The sequence below is a fragment of the Hyperoodon ampullatus genome (assembly GCF_949752795.1).
Source record: "Hyperoodon ampullatus genome assembly, chromosome: 1".
Taxonomy (NCBI): Eukaryota; Metazoa; Chordata; class Mammalia; order Artiodactyla; family Ziphiidae; genus Hyperoodon; species Hyperoodon ampullatus.
Window position 1 is genome coordinate 116,750,576 of NC_136914.1, and position 22,850 is coordinate 116,773,425.

The window sequence follows — 22,850 nt, forward strand, 5'->3', positions numbered from 1 at the left end:
TTGAGAGTCTGCCTGCAGTTGCAGGGGACGCGGGTTCATGCTCCAGTCCAGGAGGATCCCACATGCTGCGAAGCAGCTGGGCCCGTGAGCCATGGCCGCTGAGCCTGCTCTCCACAACGGGAGAGGCCACAACAGTGAGAGGCCCACGTACCGCAAAAAAAATAATAAATAAAATAAATAAAATAAAATAAAAAATAAATCAGACTCTACAGGAGAACTTTTCTATATCCCTTGATCATCATAACACACCATTTCAGAAGAAAAACAATGAAATCTTAAAAAGAGTTTACTGCTTAGGTAATACTAAGCTACACAACCAACATTTAAAACGATAGACAACAACAAAAAGGAATTTGCCTTAGAGAACTTCTTTCATAGTGCTCAGATATTTAAGCAGGGAAGCTTTTAAATTTACCTTCAAATACAAAGAGTGATACTTGGGTAATGAGTTGTTTCAGGGAGAAAAACAAAAAAAATATCGCTGTGCATAAGCCTTCACATCATCTGAACATGACTTTCCAACGCAAATGTGAACAGCACTAGACAGAGGAGGAGCACAGAATTGCTGGGCCTGGCATCTGGTCCACCTGGGGTCCCCGGCAGCAGGAGCCATGCAAACAGCCCTGCCATCTTCAGTAGTGAATCATATAACAGGTTCAAAGGATGATTATAATAATTAATGAGAAATCTGGCTTCAGTGCAAAATAAATATGTTTGACAAACCAGCTGACCACTGTCGAGACAGCCACTTGGCATTAGACGGCTAACTTATGAGGGAGGGTGTCTTAACCAAAGGTCTCCAGAGGGAACAGACCAGGCCTAGGACAGGACTAACTGATCACTGCTCAGTGCCACCAGCAGAAATGAGCACCTGTGACAAGGAAGCATCTGGCTGGTTCTAGGAGGTTCTAACGATGTGTGTCCAGGTCTGAAAACCAAAGCAAGTCACGACTGAAAAGTGAAAAAGCTGCATAAAATTTAGCATCCTTTTCCTTGTAATTGGTTTAAATTACTATAGTTTAATGCATAGGCCCTCGCTTAGTCAAATTCTAACCTTTCCAGATGATCCAATGCAGGTATGAAAATAAGTCATTGGGTTTCTGGCCTTGCGGTTAAAAGAAGTTGGAGCTTAATTAAATTACTTCAGGTACACCACCTGGTTTAAACCAAATGGACATCATTTTTCTATTTGCACTGATTTTTATATGAATCTGCTCTCATGAAAGAGCTTGAGGTACATGCTTCAGGAACTAAGCCATTTACTGTTCTCCAAGGAACCATAGAAATGGCATAGACAAAGGATTTGAATAGGAGTGAGATGATAAAAATGAGTACAGTAAATGCAGATTTAACAAGCAAAACTGCTAATTTTAAAAAAATCAAACCCAATTTCATTATTTATTTATTTAGCCTCGCCGCGCGGCATGCAGTATCTTAGTTCCCCTACCAGGGATCGAACCTGTGAGCCCTGTACCCCCTGCAGAGTCTTAACCACTGGACCGCCAGGGAAGTCCCCTTCATTATTTATTAATATTTGCAAAGAGAGAACATATTCGTGTTTTCAGCAGTTGATAACATTTTCCCAACCAAATCCCTTGTTTCGTGATCTGCCTCATTGAGCAGTTCATGTCCTCGCTTCCCAAGGTAATAACAATAGTTTCCACTGAAAAATAATGGCTGGAATTATTTGAAATTTTGGAAAATGTTTTGGGTCCTTGTTGATAGGGACTTCACGTAAGTGTTCTGCTCTGTCACCCTATCCAAACTGTCAAATTCTTCATGTTAACGAATAGGTCCATGTGTCAGTACAACACTCCTGGTTCAAAGTTCTGTCAAATATGAATGTAACTCCACAGAAAATGAATCCTTTGCTTCCTTTTCTTCTAAGCAACCTTTTAAATCTACATCCAGAATTTTGATTTCACACTTTTCAGAGTTTATATCTTTTGAAATGTTTAAATATATTAACCCTTCATTACCTGAACACAATCAATTTCTCTACACAATCTTCCTCAGCTTTTAGGATAAAAATTAAATTTCATGAATGTTACATGAGAAATGTAGCAGGTATATAAAAATGAAACAAAACATTTCTACTTTTTGTCTCAAATAATGACATTCTGCTCTTCCTCTCCTTTCCCTACATGTGTCCTTCAATGACATAACCATGGATTTTGCTCTTCTCTTTTAGTTTGTCTCTCTTAAAAACTTTTTTTCTAATTTGGTTGAGGAATAAAAAGAAGTCGAATTATTTTCACATCTCCTGGAGTAAGTAGTTCACTAGGAGCTTCTTCGTGCCTCTTCTAATTTTCCAGTGTATGAATTTCCTATTGTATTCATGCAACAGTGCATAAACACAAAACAGCCAATATAATTCCCACAGTGAAAATTCTAGATGGAGAACGACAGAAAAAAAATGTTTCAATGGGAGAAATTCCTAACGTTGGCTAAGTAAGACTTAGTATGTCACAATATGACCCAAAGATGTCAAATGTCAATAAATGTAAACATGGGATGTATTTACTGAAATTTAAAAGTTTAAAAGTTTTGATTTAATTTTTGAAAACTTTAAAATGTGAAGAAAAGTGCCATGAATTCAAAAATTAAATATGAGTAACCAAACACAAAACATACAAAGTATTACATATACAGCAGATGATCCAATGCCTTACCTTCATCATGAATTTCTGTAGGGGCATAAGGAAAAGAGAGAAAATATTAAATATACATTATTTCAAAGACATTTTAAAATATCTTATTTTTAGACTCCTCTGTTCTAAATGGAGTTACATGAACAATAAACAAAAAAACATTCACCGTGTTGTCACAACAAAACTTAATATCAACTACATGCTAGAGAAAAGGTGTAGCAAGCAAAACTCTTTTTTAGAATGCTTTTACATTAGTTCTTTCTTTTCTGTGAAAACATGCTACTTAACTTTAATGCGTGATTCAATTTACAGCGTACTTAAGCACCCAAAAAAAGGTATAATCTTAAAATTATACTCTGACAATGCTTTAAAAAATTTTTCGTCTCATCTGTTGCATAAAAATGCATAATATAAACAGCAACCCAACTAACTTAAGTAAAAATAGTGGATTAGAAACAGGTACAGTAGACCATCAATTAATATGCTGTGATGAGCTGCCCATATTTCATGCAAAAATGACAAAAAGCAATTCTTTAGATACTAAATATTGTGATATGTGAATTTCAAAGAAAAACTACAAAACTTTTCTCTTTTTCTCTTGACTCAGCCACTTCTCATGATTTACATTGTAACAGCTCTTTTTTTCTTCTACAAAACATAATATGTACATATCGATATATTCCTTCCTTTTTCTTTAGACCCATAAAGTTTCTTTGACTTCTTACTCCTGGGAGAGGTAAACAGATGAAAAAGAGCAAAGAAGGAAAAATGATAGCATGTTTCCAAACTTAAGGCTAAATTTAGCTGTCAGGTGCATATAAGTCCTACAGAGGAAAAAATACACACATCCACATTAGTCTTAAAGAAAACAGCAAGGGAAAGCTTTCTAACATAGATGTTAAATACCACACTTGTTTCCCTGAAACATACATACATAGTAATATATGTATATTACTAAATGGCAATTCTATTATGACTGATTTTTTCATTTTCAATATTATAATGTTAAGGAAAAATTGTAAAGAACCGTTTCATTCTCAGCTTAGAAAATATAGGCTGTGTACATTCTTGTAGCTAATATGGTATCAAGATAAATGATATCAAGGAACTTTACTCCATGTTGATACTGACTAATCACATGCCTACCTGTGACCACTAGTGATGCAGATATCACTGAGGAATTTGGGAAAATCATTTAAGCCTTAATTCAAAGAAAAACAAAAATCCAAAATTTTGCTACAGAAAATGGTTTATAATAGATACTTTCTTCATGAGATTTTGGGGTTTTTAACTGATTTAGGTTTTAGAGATTTTTCTTTCAGAAATGTCTTCAGCCTGATTTTGTCAGTTACCTAGGTTGAACTACTTTAGAATTGTAGAAAATAGAAAAAAAAAAGTCATCTAGTTACTGAGGACTGCTTTTCATAATTTTTAGTTGTGTGTGAATACAGGATGAACAAGTCACAGAGAAGAGTAATCTGTATACAGGATAAAATAAAATGAACACTGTAAATTAGCAAAAACTAAGATGGCCATCTATAGAATGAGAAAGAAGAGCAGATGTAACAGACACGCATTATTTTCAAGACAATCAGGAACATGAAAGATTATTTGTGGCATTATTGAGATTAACTTTTTGTACAAATCATCTATTGGTCCATCTATCTGCTTATTACATTAGAAGATATTCAAAAGGGATCATTCAAGGGCAAAGAAGAAGTCAAAATGTATTAATATATAAAGGAAAAATATATTATTTAATCTCAATGTAGACACTGCTTAAGTATGATAAAGAGCAACAGAAAAAGAATGAAAATTAAAATCCTTTACAAGTTGATGATGTGATAGAAAGAGAAAAGAAACTCATGCATGAAGATAAATATTGAAACAGCCTCAATTTAGGTGTAAAGCATTATCATTTTTATGCTTACAATAAGTTTAATAAGGAAATCAACTATTTATTTATTTATTTATTTATTTATTTATTTATTTATTTATTTTTGTGGTGCGCGGGCCTCTCACTGTTGCGGCCTCTCCAGTTGCAGAGCACAGGCTCCGGACACGCAGGCTCAGCGGCCATGGCTCACGGGCCCAGCCGCTCCGCGGCCTGTGGGATCCTCCCGGACCGGGGCACGAGCCCGTGTCCCTTGCATCGGCAGGCGGACTCTCAACCACTGCGCCACCAGGGAAGCCCTGTTGGTGGCTTTTTAAAAATTAACCATGCTCCCCCAGAATTTTGGAGGGCAAAAGAAATTTAAGATTAACAATTCCAAGTTCCAAACATATATCAATATATACTATCTAATAGCATATGTGGGTATATCTTTGTGAAAAACGTTAACAATTTCTCTTATGATGAAGATATCCTATGTAAATGCTTAACTTTCTAAGACTTCCCCACTGAAAATACTCAAGACTGCACTGATTGACAGACATGTTGATGGTGGGCCCAGAAAGCATCTAAAAGAGGGTTCCACTTTTAGCCCATGAAAAAGCAATTATACATATAATGATACAGCCCATGGCAATGCTCTTGCATTACTCATATTAATGACCATCACTGGCAGCTAGTGATATGTGTATGCTGGTATTTTTTTTTATAAGAACTCGGCATAATTTGGGGGCAGATTGGGAGTAACTGTTGTCTTTTTCAACCTATCAACTCTTTACAGATAGTGTCTAAATGGACTGTCTTTTCTCTCATGTGTAAGGGTCTGACATATATATGTATATATAATTATCCAGTTCTTCTTTAGAAGAGTAAAGGAAAATAAACAATTCTGATAAGCTACTATAAATCCTCATCTTTTATCTCTGTGACACATTTATAAATCACTGAGCTGCATGAATGCCTAAAACATGAAGTAGAAAAGCTATTGAGGGCTTTCTTCCTTTCCCACCTTTCTCTCAATCAAAAACCAACAAATTGATCTCTACAGAGAGTATGTGGATTATAACGACCTGAGGACCTATAAAGCCTGCCCTATACTCAGAGCACCACCTACCTAGAAAAAATTGTCTTTCTCAGGATATAGAAGATTCTGTATATTTTTTTCAAAACCATTTCAAACATGATTGAATCTTGATAACATGAGAGCACTTCATAGACCCTCACATCATAGTAGCTACACAAAAAAATGCATTATTAAAACTACTCTCAGAAACATTTGAAAGGATTTTGTATTTTAATAATTCCAACAGCATCAACATATTTTTTAATATGTATGAGACATCATTTGGTCTACAGACAATGCTCCACATACATCAATATGACAATGTTTTCCATCCCTTTATTGTCCCCAGCTCCATCCATGACTGCAATCCCAGGCCTCCATGTTAGAAACCAATGCTAGAGGTTAGGGGGCTAGAGGGCTGAGGGTGGAGTAGATGGAAATAACAATTCATCACGTTTTAATCCAGAACTCACAAATGTTATTTGCTCTTGAAGTATGAAGAGCAGCATTTGATTACTCAATGAGCTCTTGATTAAGCACAAATGCCCAAAGGTGCTCAAAGAGGCACTGGAAAACAGCTAGAGGGTGGAAGGGGGGCGGGGAGAGAGAGATTGACTGACATGTGATGAAGTTTCCAGAATGATGCTATGAGAAAATTTATAAAGAAGCAAATCTAATTTTCAATATATTTAAGTTTTATAAGGCTTCTAAAAGTCTCAATCTGGGGTTGTCACCTGTGTTCTGTAGACAAGCAAATATAACGGGGTGTTAAAATAGGACACCTGTTTCAGAACAAAGTAGTGGCAAATACTCTCATATTCCAAATCACACTGTGATACCACCCAAACAGGGACACCAAAGCAGGTGGCTGAAAATCCAACTGCTGCCCTAAGCTGGCCCCCAGCTCCAGTCTATCAGGAGAGGTTGGAGAGCAAAGACATGGTTTCTTAGAGAGAGCTGTTGGTTGGCTTGGAGTCCTGTTTCCCCAGAGCTTGCCCTCAGCTCAAGCCTAGAAAGGGTGGCTTCAGGGATACCTGTGTCCCAACAGAGTAACGTTACAACTGGGAAGTGACCACACTGCCAAGAGCAAATGGGGGCCACACTAGATGGAGCCAGCCTGGGACTGCCTTCAATGCCACCAAGAGACCAGGGATGAGGAAGTAATCACCACTGATCAGCTAGAGGATGGGGCATGTGGATGCAGCAAGAGAACCCCAGCTCAGAGGCTTCCCATGACAGAATCTCCACTGGTCACCTCCCAACTACCCAGAGAGAAAGTCAGCTGAAAACACCTGACCAGCCCGATGAATGACAGGCTCATCAAAGAAGACCTGCCTGCCAACTTTCCTCTTCTCCTTGCCAGGACACCCTAAGAGGGTCAGAAGCCGCAAGCAATGCCCAGGCGTGTGTGGAAACTGGCAGAGGGAAGTGAGATGCAGATTCCTCCCTACCCCCCACCCCCTCCGGGCTCCTGCCGGGAGAGGCCTGAGCTGTCCCAGACCCTTAACTAGAATTAACATCAATAGTGCTCCACTACGCAGGACTGGGCATTTTAATTACTGAAATGAGACTTGTGTGACTTGAAATGGCTGGGGGGGTGTTTCATGGTCTATGAGAAAACATAGAACCCGTCCTAATTTAACCCAGGGCACACAGGAGAATAAGCCCCCAGAGCAGGTAGGTAGGCAGGGGATTAAACTGTTTTCTGTTACCCTGCAAGTAACAGAAAAAGGTAACAAGTTCTACCTGTGACAGTAGACTTTCAAGCTCCCTATGGCAAGTGCATAAGATTTGACCTATACGGGTCTTCAAAGAAAGAAACAGCTCAAATCTAAAATTTACTGAGACCTATACATATAGTGATTATCAGTTACCTAGAGCAAATCCAGCTGGATATTTTCATTATATGATATCTCAATGAAGGTACATTTCAGCATTGATATGTCTTATCATTAACATAACAGTAATATTTTAGAACCAGAAGGGGCTAGCCCAGATTCTAATCCTATAAACAAGGAGACGAGACGAATGTCCACAAATAGCTGACATAGGTTATGAAGTGAGTCACAGAGCTAAACTGCATGACTGTCAGCTCAATGTTACCTCCAATACTTTCTCAGAACTAGAAAGCAATCTCTAAGGTAAAGGTATGCAAATAAACCTACTAAGAATAAATTCTGAGATGAGAAATCCCTATGAAAATGAGAGGGAGAAAATCCACATAGCAAGGCACTTCAAAAAAGCAACCAAATGCAGAGGAAACAATGGGGATGCTTCTAGACAGTGGTAGAAAGGGGGTTTATTCATTTAAATATTCTATTTCCAAAGGAACTAAAGTGGCTTGAGTGGCTGGCTCAAGAACTACTGATTTGGATACAGCACAGGAATACTGGAACGGAAGTGAAGGGATAAAAAGATGAGACAGGGACTTCTTTGAGGATGGCTAATCTTGGGGAAGGAGCACAAAAAGGTGAAACACATGTTCTTAGAAACAGGTTTCCATTCCCAAGACAAGAATTCGGATCAGAATTTTAACTAGAGGCAGAGAAGAGAGGAAATTTCAAAAAGAAAGAGTTGAACAAAATTAATAATAGCTTAGTTATGAAGAAACAGATGATGAATTAAAATTATTTCCAGAGTTATAACATAGAAGTAGTAGTTCTCAAAAATCCATACATGGGTGTCATCATCATGGAAATGGTAAATTTAATAAACAAAACTTTCTTTAAGTATAAAGGGCTGAAAGAAGTTTAGAAAACAGGGCAATTGTTTGGGAAACACAAGTGAAAGGCTACTGAAAAGACAGCAAAAGTCTCAAGATGTTGCCTCAGCGGAACTGCATCCCAGAATCAGGGAAAATAATGAAAGTAAAATGAAGCCATCAAGTAAGCCAGTATTAGCTGATTCATCATACTAAGTCACAGGGCAAATAAGAACAAAACAACACAACAGTGAAGGGCTTCACTGTTTTGCACACAAAGTGAATCAGGAACATCAATGTTGGTGAAACCCTCATTTCCACTCAGAATTACAAGGAGTTCAGAATTGGAAGGATCTTTCCCTTTCCCTCTGTCCCCCTCCCTCCCTCCCTCCCTCTCTCTCAATAGTTGAAGAAACTGAGACCAATAATAGTAACATAGGGCTTCCCTGGTGGTGCAGTGGTTGAGAGTCCGCCTGCCGATGCAGGGGACACGGGTTCGTGCCCCGGTCTGGGAAGATCCCACATGCCACGAGCGGCTGGGCCTGTGAGCCATGGGCGCTGAGCCTGCGCGTCCGGAGCCTGTGCTCTGCAACGGGAGAGGCCACAACAGTGAGAGGCCCGCGTAACACAGGGAAAAAAAAAAAAAAAAAAAGAATAGTAACATAATTTGGCTACTTCACACTTTGTCACACTGTTGGTCTCCAAATTAGCCTCCAGAATCCTGCAACTGTTAACTTTCTTTGTGATATCTTCTCATTCACCTTCACTTTTTAAGATTGTATGAATATGTATAAAGCCTTTTCCTATAGCACATGGAAAAATATGAGAGCTAAGCAGTAGGATTCAAGATTTTTCGGTAAAAGATACACAATATTAATAATAAAAGCCTTCTCGTTGACCAGAAGCCTATCATAACGATAAAGCTGATTACATAGAGACTATAATGTTCCAGGGATAGAGAATATTTTAATAGATTCCATTTCAGAAGAAGAAAACTAGAAACCTATAAAGGTTCTAACTGGAGACTGGTAAAATATGTGTTGATTACAACAGAGCAGTTATTTTGAATACTCATAGTACCAGCCACACTAGGAAGCAAAACAAAAAGATTAGGGGCAACAGCAAACATGCACCCATTTATATCACGATCTCTTTGTAAATACGTGGAAACACATACCCATTTTTTCACATCAACTTTCTGTGGAAAGAAAAAGCCAAAATAGTAACAGGCAAACAAATAAGTAGCTAGCAAGGTTTTAATTACTGTCATTTAAATAAATTGAAATGTGGTCCCTGCACCAAAACCTACTTCCAATTCTGAAGGATACGAAACAGTATCCAAACTTTTAATTAATAACATTTAATCTCCTCAAACAAACAAACATTTTCAATTAATTTACTAATCAGAACTTCAAAAGGCATTAGGCTGAATATGTACCAGGTACATGAAATAACAATAATCTAATATATTCAAAAGCAAATGTGAACATTTACCTAATTCTCAAACCTACAGGCCTTTGATTTAGGAACCACTATTCTCCTCTAACTATAAAAATGTATTTAACGAAAAAGATCAGTTTAGAAATACAGCATCTAACTATAAATCTCTGATGAAATAGAAGTAAAATTTCTCTTAGCCCAATCTTTCTAGCATTATATAAATGTTCACAGTATAACAAAAGGCATGCTTTGTCAAATAATTCTGAAACTGCATCAGAATCCAAGTATTGTTTTAAATGTATTTATTAATGAATGCATGTTAGTCTCATAACCATTATATGACTCTTTAAAAATTAAGTGAATATAATTATATCCAAAGTGTAAAACAGAATAAAAAGCCATATGTCAACGACTGCCTCTACAAGGCCCTAAGATTCCTAGCAAATCAATCAGAATTTAAAAATCTCAACACTGAGGGACATACTCTCTCTCAAAGGTAAGTTTCCATAACCAACCTCCCTTCTTCAGCACATATGATTGGGGATCAGTGAAACGTGAGGTTTGCTTCAGACTCTTCATGCATTTACATTTACTTGCAATTTTTTTTTCTTTAGAAAATTCATTAATCAGGTCCAAAGCTCATGCTACTTCGCCATAACTAAGAATCTCCACTCCTTATTAACAAGCTTCAAGAAGGAAATGTGCATAAGATGCATATACATTGTGATTACTTTTTAAATGCTATAAAGTGATATAAAAATATCAACCTAAATACACACGTGGGATGTTTTGAAGGCCCAGTGAGATTCAACAGATTCAACAGATTACTTACAACAGAGCATTTTGGCTTCATCAATAATTTATTTAGTCTTCAGAAAAATCTCTTCTAAGCCTACCCCCAACCTCTGAATTTACAAACACATTGTTATTTAAGAAAGAATACTTTAATGAATGGAAAGCCCTGGTTTTCACTGTAAGTTTTCAAGATATTTAGCTGTTGCCCAAAGCTCAAGTCCTCATTTTAAGCATGAACCTATTAAAGTGATGAATCTATTTCTTTAGATCCTGGGGCACAGGGAAACAATTTAGTCATGTCCAGTATAATATAATTATCATTCACTTTTCTACCTTTAAAAGGACAAATTCTTATATTTATTCTCTTCCATGAAAAATAACTTAAGGAAATGTGAAATGATTTCGCTTTCATGTTTATCAGGAAACCAGGATATGCCATGCTTTTGCAATGATTAACAAAGACATTCTATTATCCCATCATTATTTTCACATCAAAATGTTAAACATACCCACACACACACATACATACACACACACACACACACACACCTGCATCAGTGCAAAGATAAGGTGCTGTGGGATTTTCCTAGAAGAAAGAAAAATTTTAATCAAGAGTCACAGTTCCTAGTATTAGTAACAGAAGCTCTTTAATAATCTATATTACAAAAGTGAAACTTTTTTAAGCAGCAGGAATTAGCAATAATATAACAGACTCAGTATCCAAATACCCAAAGAAAGGCTTAGCAACAGCATGTGCTGGGGGTGAATTTTCAGCTAAACACAGAAGACAAGACAAATGGTCCACAGAGTTAAAAGACTGATAAAGTACAATCAAGTTGTAATTATGCATAAGCGATGCAGAGTGATTTCATGACACATCTCTTATGAATGTTAACAAGAATTATTTAATTAAATGCCTACAAACAGTGCAGAAGAGAATGATTTATATGAAGCTAATCCAGGAAGGGAAATATAAAGCTCACAATGAACTTGACCAATTTTATAGTTTAAACAGTTACCAAATCCATAAAGCATATAAGACAAATGAGTACTTATTCCAATAATTTTTTATCCAAGTATGTGGGATTTTTAAAAAACATACTGATTCCATTAATTTAGAGAAAATAAATATTTTACTATCTGTAGGAAACTGCATTAACTATTTTAAGACCAACAAATGAGCAAACTTATTTTCAAATAAAAACACAATTTCCATTAAGGAAAATAAAAGTCATTTAAATAGCAACTTGACTAAGCAGAGAGGACAGAAGTTAAGAACATAATACAAAAGTAATTAATTATAAATTATATCATATGAAAGGTGGAACATTCACATGACATCTCCATTTTTGTATTCATATTTTAATATGTACATTTAATTAGTATATTTTAATAATTTTAAATATATTTAATTAATATAGAAGTTATAAATTAGGGCACAAAACATGAACTATTCCACACCTATAAAAATGAGTTTGGCTGCTTCTTCCAAGTTGCTTATTTTACTGTTTAATGTAAAGAATGTTATTAAATCTATAGGTCATATAGTAAGAAGTTACTATGTGCCAGGCTTTGAGCTGAACACTTTACATGTAATCTTACTGACTGTATTTTATACATGAGGAAAAAAATGACATATAAATGTGTTACACACTTTCCTCAACAACAGCAACAAAGCTGTTGGGAAAAAAGGGTGGAGCTTGATCTTGAAATTGGGTCTTTAACTTCAAATTCCCACTCTCCTAAGCTCTACTATGTATGCCAAAAACAAGATACATCATCTTTTTTCTCTTTTGTTTCAGATTTTTAGTCTCTATTTAATTTGGAATTATTCACCAGCCTATTTCTTATGGTAAGTGCCACCTAATACAATGTGTTAACATCAAGATAAGAGAATGTAAAATGAACCTAGAGATTCTTATGATATCGAACATGTTATTTAGTTTGTTTTTCAAATAGCATGTCCGGTTTTTCACATAGATAAATTTCTAGATAATTACGACACAACAATAAAATATCCGACATAAATATAAAGTTTTTAATATCAAAGCATAACATAAGAAAAGTAATTGAAATATTTAATACATACCTACAATCCATTACCCTGCTAAGGTTTTTAAAATAATAAATTAGAGAAAAGTGAAAAACAAAATCTACTCTACCCTATAAGTAATTCTCCACCACACAGGTTGTTTATTATTAAGATTGGGGGGAAAACTTGAAAAATTTGCACACTGTGTTCCAGGATTCAAAATATAATGAAGTCGTTTCAATTTTCTAAAAGTAAAACTATGATTTGGAGGGCCCACATTTTTAGTAAATACAAATTCAGAAAAATATATAAATCATGAGTATATAGCTTCACAAAATTGTACTAGCAAATAAACAAACCCATGTAATCATCACCCAAAACTAAAAATAGGATACAATCTACAACCTAGAAGCTGCCTTCATGCTCTCTCCATAGTTAACTATTATTCTATCACCATTAATTACTTTTCTAATTTGGAAATATAGACTATGTTCTCTTTTTATCTACCTCCTTTAGCTGACATTAGGTTTGTAAGATTCATCACACTGTCGCATGTAGTAGTAATTAATTCATTTTCCCTGCTTATCATATTCCATGGTATGAATATGTCACAATTTATTTATCCATTCAACAGTTGAACATTTGGGTTGTTTCCTGCTTAGGGCTATTACAAGTAATTCTACAGTGAATATTCTTGTACATATCTTTTGGTGCATACAGGAATATATATCTATTAGGTATATACCAGGAGTGGAATTTCTTGGTCATGGATTTATAAATATTTAGCTATAGCAGATACTGCCAAAGAGATTTCTAAAGCAGTGGTATACATTTAACTCTCATCAGGAGTGTATGAGTTTCACTTGCTTCACATCTTGACAATACTTCTAGTCTTTTAAATTTTAGATCTTCTGGTGGGTGTGTAGTAATACCTCATCACAGTTTTCATCTGCATTCCTCTGAAGCCTACTGTAATGAAGCATTTTTCCGTATGCTTTGGATATTTCGAATATATCTGCTGTTAAGAAGTATTTGTTCAAGTCTTTTACCCATTTTTTCTATTAGGTTGTCTATTTTTGTTCATACTGATTTCCCAGAATTGTTTCTATTTTTCAAGTATTCTCTCCCAGTCTGTGTCCTGTCTTTTCCATCTCCTAATGGTAACTCTGATGACAGACATTCTTAGTTTTGGTACAATTTCTCCATCTTTTCCTTCATTGCTGGTGCTTTTTGTCTTGAAAAGATCCTCCTACATTATTTCTGAGAAAATGTATTATCTTAACTCTTACCTGAGACCTCAATCTGTTAGGTATTGGTTTTCTGGGTATATGGTGCTAGGGAGGGAATTCAGATTCATTTTCCCCCTCATTCAGCTGTTCAGTTGACCCTGCACCATTTACAAAAAGATAATTCTTGCCTCCACTGTACTGCATTGCCACCTCCATCATAAATCAAGTTACTAACATGTGGAGGTATTTATGAACTCTCTTCTATTTTGGCCTATTTTTCTACGCCTGTGCTAATACCATACTATCCTAACCACTGTTCCATCAAAATAAGTTTTGATATCTGGTAGCCAAAGGCCCCAACTTTGTTCTTTTCTTCAATATTATATTTGTTAATATTGACCCTCTCTATGTCCTATAATGTTCAGAATAGACATAAATTTTCATGCACACAAAAAGAAAACCCGCTGGGATCTTGATCGCGATTGCATTGATTGACAGATCAATTTGGAGAGAGCTGCCATCTTTATAATATTCAGGCTTCCAACACTGTATATCCCTCTTTTGTTTAGGTCACCTTTAATTTCCTTCAAAATGCTTTTCGATTTTCTATGGAAAGGTTTACATATCTTTCATTAGAATTATTCCTAGGTACATGATGTTGTATTATACCAATATAAGTAGACTCAGTTAGAAATTTTTATTTTATGTTTCCTTTTTGCTAATATATAGAAATATAACTGACAATTTATACTGAGTTCTAACTTTACTAAATTCACTTTTTAATTCTAATAGTGCCCACCTTCGCCCCTTTATTTAACATTACACTAAAATAATTCAATATTTCACTGGTTTTCCATTTTACAGATAGCATCTATCAGATTAAAGAGTTCCCTACATTACAAATTTACAATACAAGATTTATTTTTTAAATGTTTTAAAAGTATCAATTAAAATATGTAATCTTTCCCTTTATGTCTTTTAATATGGAGAAAGACATTAATCACTTTCATGAATACATTAACTACTATTGAATCCCACCTTAGTTATAATATGCTATTGATTTTATATATCCATAAATTTGGTTTGCTAGTATTTTGTAGAGGATTTCTGCATCTATGACCTTGATGAATATTAGTGTATAACATATTTTCTGGCAAGACCTTTCTCATGGTTTAGGACCATGGTTATGTTGACATCATAAAATTAGTTGAGAAGGATTCTGCAAGAGGTTAAGATTGGTATTACTGCTTTCTCAAATGTTTGCTGGAATTGACCAGAGAAGCCATCTGGGCCTGTACTTCTTTGTGGTAATGCTTCTTTTTTTAATAGTCAGCACTTAATTTTTTAAAATATTTAAAAACTGAGATATAATTGACATAACTTTATATTAGATGAATGATTTGAGATTTCCATATATTGTGAAATGATCATTACAATAAGTCAAGTTAACATCTATAACCAGACATACTTTCAATTTTTTTTGTGATGAGAACTTTTAACATCTACTATCTTAGCAACTTTCAAATATACAATACAGTGTTATTAACTACAGTAATCATGCTGTATATTATATCCCCAGGGCTTATTAATTTCATAACTGGAAGACTGTATCTTTTGACCACTTTCACCCATTTTGCCTCTCCTACACCCTGCCTCTGCAACCACCAATCTGTTCTCTGTAACTATAGGTTCAGTTTGTTTGTTTGTTTTTCAGATTCCACATAAAAGTGAAATTATATAGTATTTGTCTTTCACTTGTCTCACTTAGCATAATCCCTTCAAGGTCCATCCATGTTGTCAAAAACGGTTAAGATTTATTCCTTTTTTTTCTTTTTTTTTTGCAGTACGCGGGCCTCTCACTGTTGTGGGCTCTCCCATTGCGGAGCACAGGCTCCAGACACGCAGGCTCAGCAGCCATGGCTCACGGGCCTAGCCACTCCGCGGCATGTGGGATCTTCCCAGACTGGGGCACGAACCTGTGTCCCCTGCACTGGCAGGCGGAATCCCAACCACTGTGCCACCAGGGAAGCCCTCAGCACCATATTCTGAAGAGACTGTCCTTTCTCATTGTATACGCTGGCACCTCTTTCATAAATCAATTGACCATCTATGCATGGGTTTATTTCTGGGCTCTCTGTTCTGTTCCACTGATCTATACATCTTTTTTATGCAGACACCATACTGTTTTGATTACTATCTTATGAGCACAAAATATCTTTCCATTCATTTGTGTCTCATTCAATTTCTTTCACCAACGTCTCATAGTTCTCAGTGTAAAGGTCTTTCACCACCTTGGTTAAATTTATTCATTGGTACTTTATTCTTTTTGATGCACTTGTAAATGACATTGTTTCTTTAATTTCTCTTTCTGATAGTTTGCTATTAGCATAGAGAAATGCAAAAAATTTTTGTATATTGATATTCTTATCCTGCACAGTTACTGAATTCGTTTATTAGTTCCAACAGTTTTTTGGTTTTTGGTGGGTTTTTTTGGTGGTTTTCTATACATTACATCACATTACCTGCAAGGAGTAACAGTTTTACTTCTTTCTTTCCAATTTGATACCTTTTATTGCTTTTTCTTGGCTAATTGCTCTGGTTAGGACTTCCAATACTATGTTAAATAGATGTGGAAAGAATGGGCATCCTTGTCTTGTTCCTGATCTTAGAGGAAAAGCTTTCAGCTTTGTACTGCTGAGTATAATGTTAGCTGTGGGCCTGTCACATATGGCCTTTATTAAGTTGAGGTATGCTCCCTCTACACCCACTTTGTGGAGAGTTTTTCAATCGTAAATGGATGTTGAATTCTGTCAAATGCTCTTTCTGCATCTGTTGAGATGGTCATGATTTTTACCCTTTGTTTTGTTAATGGGGTGCATCACATTGACTGATTTGTGGATTATAAACCATCCTTGCATCCCTGGAATAAATCCCTGTTGATCACAGTATTGATCCTTTTAATATATTGTTGAATTCAGCTTCCTAGTATTTTGTTGAGAATTTTCTCATCTATATTCATCAGGGATATTGGCCTATAATTTTCCTTTCTTGTGGTATTCTTGTCTGGTTTTGGATTCAGGGTAATGCTGGCCTTGGTGAATATGTATAGGAGTGTCCCTCTTCTTCTGTTTTTTGGAAGAGTTTGAGAATAATTGGTATTAATTCTCCTTTAAATGACTGGTAGAATTCATCACTGATGCCATCTTGTTTTTAAACGACATGAGACCACAAAGTCCTTTCTGCCATCAGTTTGGTAAAAAAAACTCACCGTAAATTTAATTAAGCAAATGAAGTCACCAAGTAAGTTCAATAATTCACTGAATTATACTTTAGCCCAATTTCCTATCTTTATTCTGATTTTTGTATTGATCAGACAGAATATTTTTTTGAATTTGTCAAATAATGTCAAACAATGATGCAGATTTACACAATAAAGTAATCTTGGCAATCTCCCACACTATTGCATTCAACTTAAGGAAAATATTTAGAATTTTCACTTGGAAGTTTAAATTTTTTCTTTTAAAATTTAAACTGGGTAACAGAGGACTAAGATCTACTGCTTCCTAAATTATTCCTCTTTTAGAATAGGAAAAGCTCCTGTAGTACTATTTAAATTGCTTTCTGAATTTGTCCAAATCCTTAGGAACGTACACATACATTCAAAACTGCCAATACTTCCATTTTCAAGCACATAATATATTAAAATGGCTTGCACATAAAGTTTAATGCTAACAAAGTCAAGTGGATGGGTGCTAACCAAATAATATAGTATTCTCTTCATGTAGGCTCTTGCCAGAATTACTAAGTTCAATTAAATACCACAAGTAAATTCAGGGCTTCCCTGGTGGTGCAGTGGTTGAGAGTCCGCCTGCCAATGCAGGGGACACGGGTTCGTGCCCTGGCCCGGGAAGATCCCACATGCCGCGGAGCGGCTGGTCCCATGAGCCATGGCCGCTGAGCCTCCGCATCCACAGCCAGTGCTCCGCAATGGGAGAGGCCACAACAGTGAGAGGCTCGCATACCGCAAAAAAAAAAAAAAAAAAAAAAATACCACAAGTAAATTCATTAGGGAAAATAAATATTTAAGAAGAGTATGAACAATCAGTGAGGGAAAAAAGAGAAGAAATAAGGTAGAACTAGCCCAATTAAACATTAAAACATTCCTAAAATACAGTGATTAAATCAGTGCTGTTTCAGCACAGTAATAGACAGATGTGTATAGACAGAGTATTTAGCTTAGAATAACCCATCTGGGAATGTACAAACTTAATGTATGACAAAAAAGACATCACAATAAATAAGGAAGGAAATCATCTGTTATGAAAAATGATGGGAGTTTTTCTTAGCCATTGGGGAAAAGAAATCAAGTTAAACACACATCTTAAACTCTGGAAGGATCTACTATGAATAATAATAAACTCAAATAAATTCCACGTCCATTTACTATAAAAAAGTAATGGGTGCAATGAGGGATATAATGATTTTAACAATTCAGTGCAATCCCAATCAAAATGCCAGCAAGTTATTTTGTAGATATTGAAAAACTAATTCTAAAGTTTATATGGGAAGTAAAAGACCCAGAAAAGCCAACACAACACTGAAGGAGAAGAATAAAGTAAGAGGACCAACAGTACCCAATGCCAATTGGGTACCAACAGTACCCAATACTGTATAAAGCTACAGTAGTCAAGACAGTGTGGTACTAGTGAAAGAACAGCCAGATAGATCAATAGAAAAGAACAGACAGCACAGAAATGGACTGACACAAATAAAATCAATTGATCTTTGACTACGGTGCAAGGTAATTCAATGGAAAAACGAGAGTCTTTTCAACAAATGACGCTGGAACAACTGGACATCCACATGCAAAAAAAAAAAAAAAAAAAAGAGGTGGAAGGTGAAGAGCTCTTCTTTGAGCTTCTCACACAGTGGGTTGAAGCCCTGCTTACAGAACCAAAATTTCCTCATCTTGCGCCTGGCTGCCAGCCCGCCACCACCCACAGGATGCACCACGCAGTGCCTCCACCGATGTTAAGATCTGGGATCTAGAGTTGGAAAGACCTGTGTTGAAAACTCTTTAATCTAAACCATGTGGCTGACAGGCTCTTGGTGCTCCAGCCTGGTGTCAGGCCTGAGCCTCTGAGGTGGGAGAGCAGAGTTCAGGACACTGGACCACCACAGACCTCCCGGCCCCACATAATATCAATCAGCGAGAACTCTCCCAGAGATCTCCATCTCAGTGTTAAGACCCAGCTACACACAATGGCCAGCAAGCTCCAGTGCTGGATGCACCATGCCAAACAACTAGCAAGACAGGAGTACAACCCGACCCATTAGCAGAGAGGCTGCCTAAAATCATACTAAGTTCACAGACACTGCAAAACACACCACCAGACGCAGCCCTGCCCACCAGAAAGACAAGATCCAGCCCCACCCACCAGAACACAGGCACCGGTCCCCTCCACCAGGAAGCCTACATGACCCACGGGAACCAACCTTACCCACTGGGGCCAGACACCAAAAACAACAGTAACTATGAACCTGCAGCCTGTGAAAAGGAGACCCCAAACACAGTAAGTTAAGCAAAATGAGAAGACAGAGAAATATGTAGCAGATGAAGGAGCAAGGTAAAAACCCATCGGACCTAACAAATGAAGAGGAAATAGGCAGTCTACCTAAAAAAGAATTCACAGTAATGACAGTAAAGATGATCCAAAATCTTGGAAATAGAATAGAGAAAATAAAGAAACATTTAACAAGGACCTACAAGAACTAAAGAGCAAACAAACAATGATGAACAACACAATAAATGAAATCCCAATTTTTCTAGACGGAATAGATAGCAGAATAACTGAGGCAGGAGAACAGATAAGTGACCTGGAAGAACAATAGTGGAAATAATTACCACAGAGCAAAATAAAGAAAAAAGAATGAAAAGAATTGAGGACAGTCTCAGAGACCTCTGGTACATTAAACACACCAACATTCGAATTATAGGGGTCCCAGAGGAAGAGGAAAAACAAGGGTTTGAGAAAATATGTGAAAAGATTATAGTGGAAAAATTCCCTAATATGGGAAAGGAAATATTCAATCTTAAGTCCAGTAAGCACAGAGAGTCCCATGCAGGATAAATCCAAAGAGAAACATGCCAAGACAAATATTAATCAAACTACAAAAATTAAATACAAAGAAAAAATACTAAAAGCAACAAGGGAAAAGCAACAATCAACATACAAGGGAATCCCCGTAAGGTTAACAGCTGATCTTTCAGCAGAAACTCTGCAAGCCAGAAGGGAGTGGCAGGACATATTTAAAGTGATGAAAGGGAAAAAACCACCACCAAGATTACTCTACCTAGCAAGGATCTCATTCAGATTTGATGGAGAAATTAAAACCTTCAGAGACAAGCAGAAGTTAAGAGAATCCAGCTCCATCAAACCAGCTTTACAACAAATGCTAAAGGAACTTCTCTAGGCAGGAAACACAAGAGAAGGAAGAGACCTACATAACAAACCCAAAACAATTAAGAAAATGGTAATAGGAACATATATATCCATAATTATCTTAAATGTAAATGGATTAAACATTCCAACCAAAAGACACAGACTGGCTGAATGGATACAAAAACAAGACCCATATATATGCTGTCTACAAGAGATCCACTTCAGACCTAGGGACACATACAGACTGAAAGTGAGGGGATGGAAAAAGATATTCCATGCAAATGGAAACCAAAAGAAAGCTGGAGTAGCAATTCTCATATCAGACAAAATACACTTTAAAATAAAGACTATTACAAGACACAAAGAAGGACACTACCTAATGATCAAGGGATCTATTCAAGAAGAAGATATAACAATTGTAAATACTTATGCACCCAACATAGGAGCACCTCAATACATAAGGCAAATGCTAACAGCCATAAAAGGGGAAATCGACAGAAAAACAGTAACAGTAGGAAACTTTAATACCCCACTATCACCAATGGACAGATCATCCAAAATGAAAATCAATAAGGAAACACAAGCTTTAAATGACACATTAGACAAGATGGACTTAATTGATATTTATAGGATATTCCATCCAAAAACAACAGAATACACTTTCTTCTCAAGGGCTCATGGAACATTCTCCAGGATAGACCACATCTTGGGTCACATATCAAGCCTTGGTAAATTTTAAAAATTTTTAAAAATTTTCAAACAATATGCTAGTAAATAACCAAGAGATCACTGAAGAATTCGAAGAGGAAATCAAAAAATACCTAGAAACAAATGACAATGAAAACACGATGACCCAAAACCTATGGGATGCAGCAAAAGCAGTTCTAAGAGGGAAGTTTATAGCAATACAATCCTACCTCAAAAAAAAGAAACACCTCAAATAAACAACCTAAGCTTATACCTAAAGTGCTCAGAGAAAGAAAAACAAAAAAATCACAAAGTTAGCGGAAGGAAAGAAATCATAAAGATCAGATCAGAAATGAAAAAGAAATTAAGGAAATAATAGTAAAGATCAATAAACTAAACGCTGGTTCTTTGAGAAGATAAACAAAATTAATAAACCACTAGCCAGCCTCATCAAGAAAAATAGAGAGACAACTCAAATAAACAGAATTAGAAATGAAAAAGGAGAAGTAACAACTGAACCTGCAGAGTCACAAAGAATGAGGGATTACTACAAGCAAATATATGCCAATAAAATGGAAAACCTGGAAGAAATGGACAAATTCTTAGAAAAGCACAACCTTCCGAGAGTGAACCAGGAAGAAACAGAAAATATAAACAGACCAATCACAAGCACTGAAATTGAAAGTGTGATTAAAAATCTTCCAACAAACAAACAAGCTCAGAACCAGATGGCTTCACAGGAGAATTCTATCAAACATTTAGAAAAGAGCTAACACCTATCCTTCTCAAACTCTTCCAAAATATAGCAGAGGGAGGAACACTCCCAAACTCATTCTACGAGGCCACCATCACCCTGATACCAAAACCCTACAAAGATGTAACAAAAAAAGAAAACTACAGACGAATACCACTGATGAACACAGACGCAAAAATCCTCAACAAAATACTAGCAAACAGAATCCGACAGCACATTAAAACGATCATACACCATGATCAAGTGGGGTTTATCCCAGAAATGCAAGGATTCTTCAATATACACAAATCAATGTGATACACCATATTAACAAACTGAAGGAAAAAAACCATATGATCATCTCAATAGATGCAGAAAAAGCTTTTGACGGGGCTTCCCTGGTTGTGCAGTGGTTGAGAGTCTGCCTGCTGATGCAGGGGACATGGGTTCGTGCCCTGGTCCGGGAAGATCCCACATGCCACGGAGCGGCTGGGCCCATGAGCCATGGCCACTGAGCCTGTGCATCCGGAGCCTGTGCTCCGCAACAGGAGAGGCCACAACAGTGAGAGGTCTGCGGACCACAAAAAAAAAAAAAAAAAAAAAAAAAAAGCTTTTGACAAAATTCAACCCGCATTTATGATTCAAACCCTCCAGAAAGTAGGCATAGAAGGAACTTACCTCAACATAATAAAGGCCATATATGACAAACACAGCCAACATCGTTCTCAATGGTGAAAAACTGAAACCATTTCCTCTAAAATCAGGAACAAGACAAGGGTGCCCACTCTCACCACTATTATTCAACATAGTTTTGGAACTTTTAGCCTCAGCAATCAGAGAAGAAAAGGAAATAAAAGGAATCCAAATTGGAAAAGAAGAAGTAAAGCTTTCACTGTTTGCAGAAGACATGATACTATACATAGAGAATCCTAAAGATGCTACCAGAAAACTACTAGAGCTAATCAATGAATATGTAGAGTAGCAGGATACAAAATTAATGCACAGAAATCTCTTGCATTCCTACACACTAATGATGAAAAATCTGAAAGAGAAATTAAGGAAACACTCCCATTTACCACTGCAACAAAAAGAATAAAATACCTAGGAATAAACCTTCCTAAGGAGACAAAAGACCTCTATGCAGGAAACTATAAGACACTGATGAAAGAAATTAAAGATGATACA

The 22,850-nt window shown here is 36.4% G+C and overlaps 1 protein-coding gene across 2 annotated transcripts in view; it reads right to left on the minus strand.

The window, feature by feature from the left end:
* Positions 1-22,850, minus strand: part of RYR2 (ryanodine receptor 2) — a gene marked incomplete at both ends in the record, with an annotated part of 724,637 nt that overhangs the window by 429,924 nt on the left and 271,863 nt on the right. For both annotated transcript variants that reach the window (XM_079725493.1, XM_079725494.1), the window contains 2 exons: positions 2,673-2,687; positions 9,484-9,504. In XM_079725493.1, the coding sequence (XP_079581619.1) occupies positions 2,673-2,687; positions 9,484-9,504 (36 nt within the window). The remainder of the gene's footprint in view (positions 1-2,672; positions 2,688-9,483; positions 9,505-22,850) is intronic.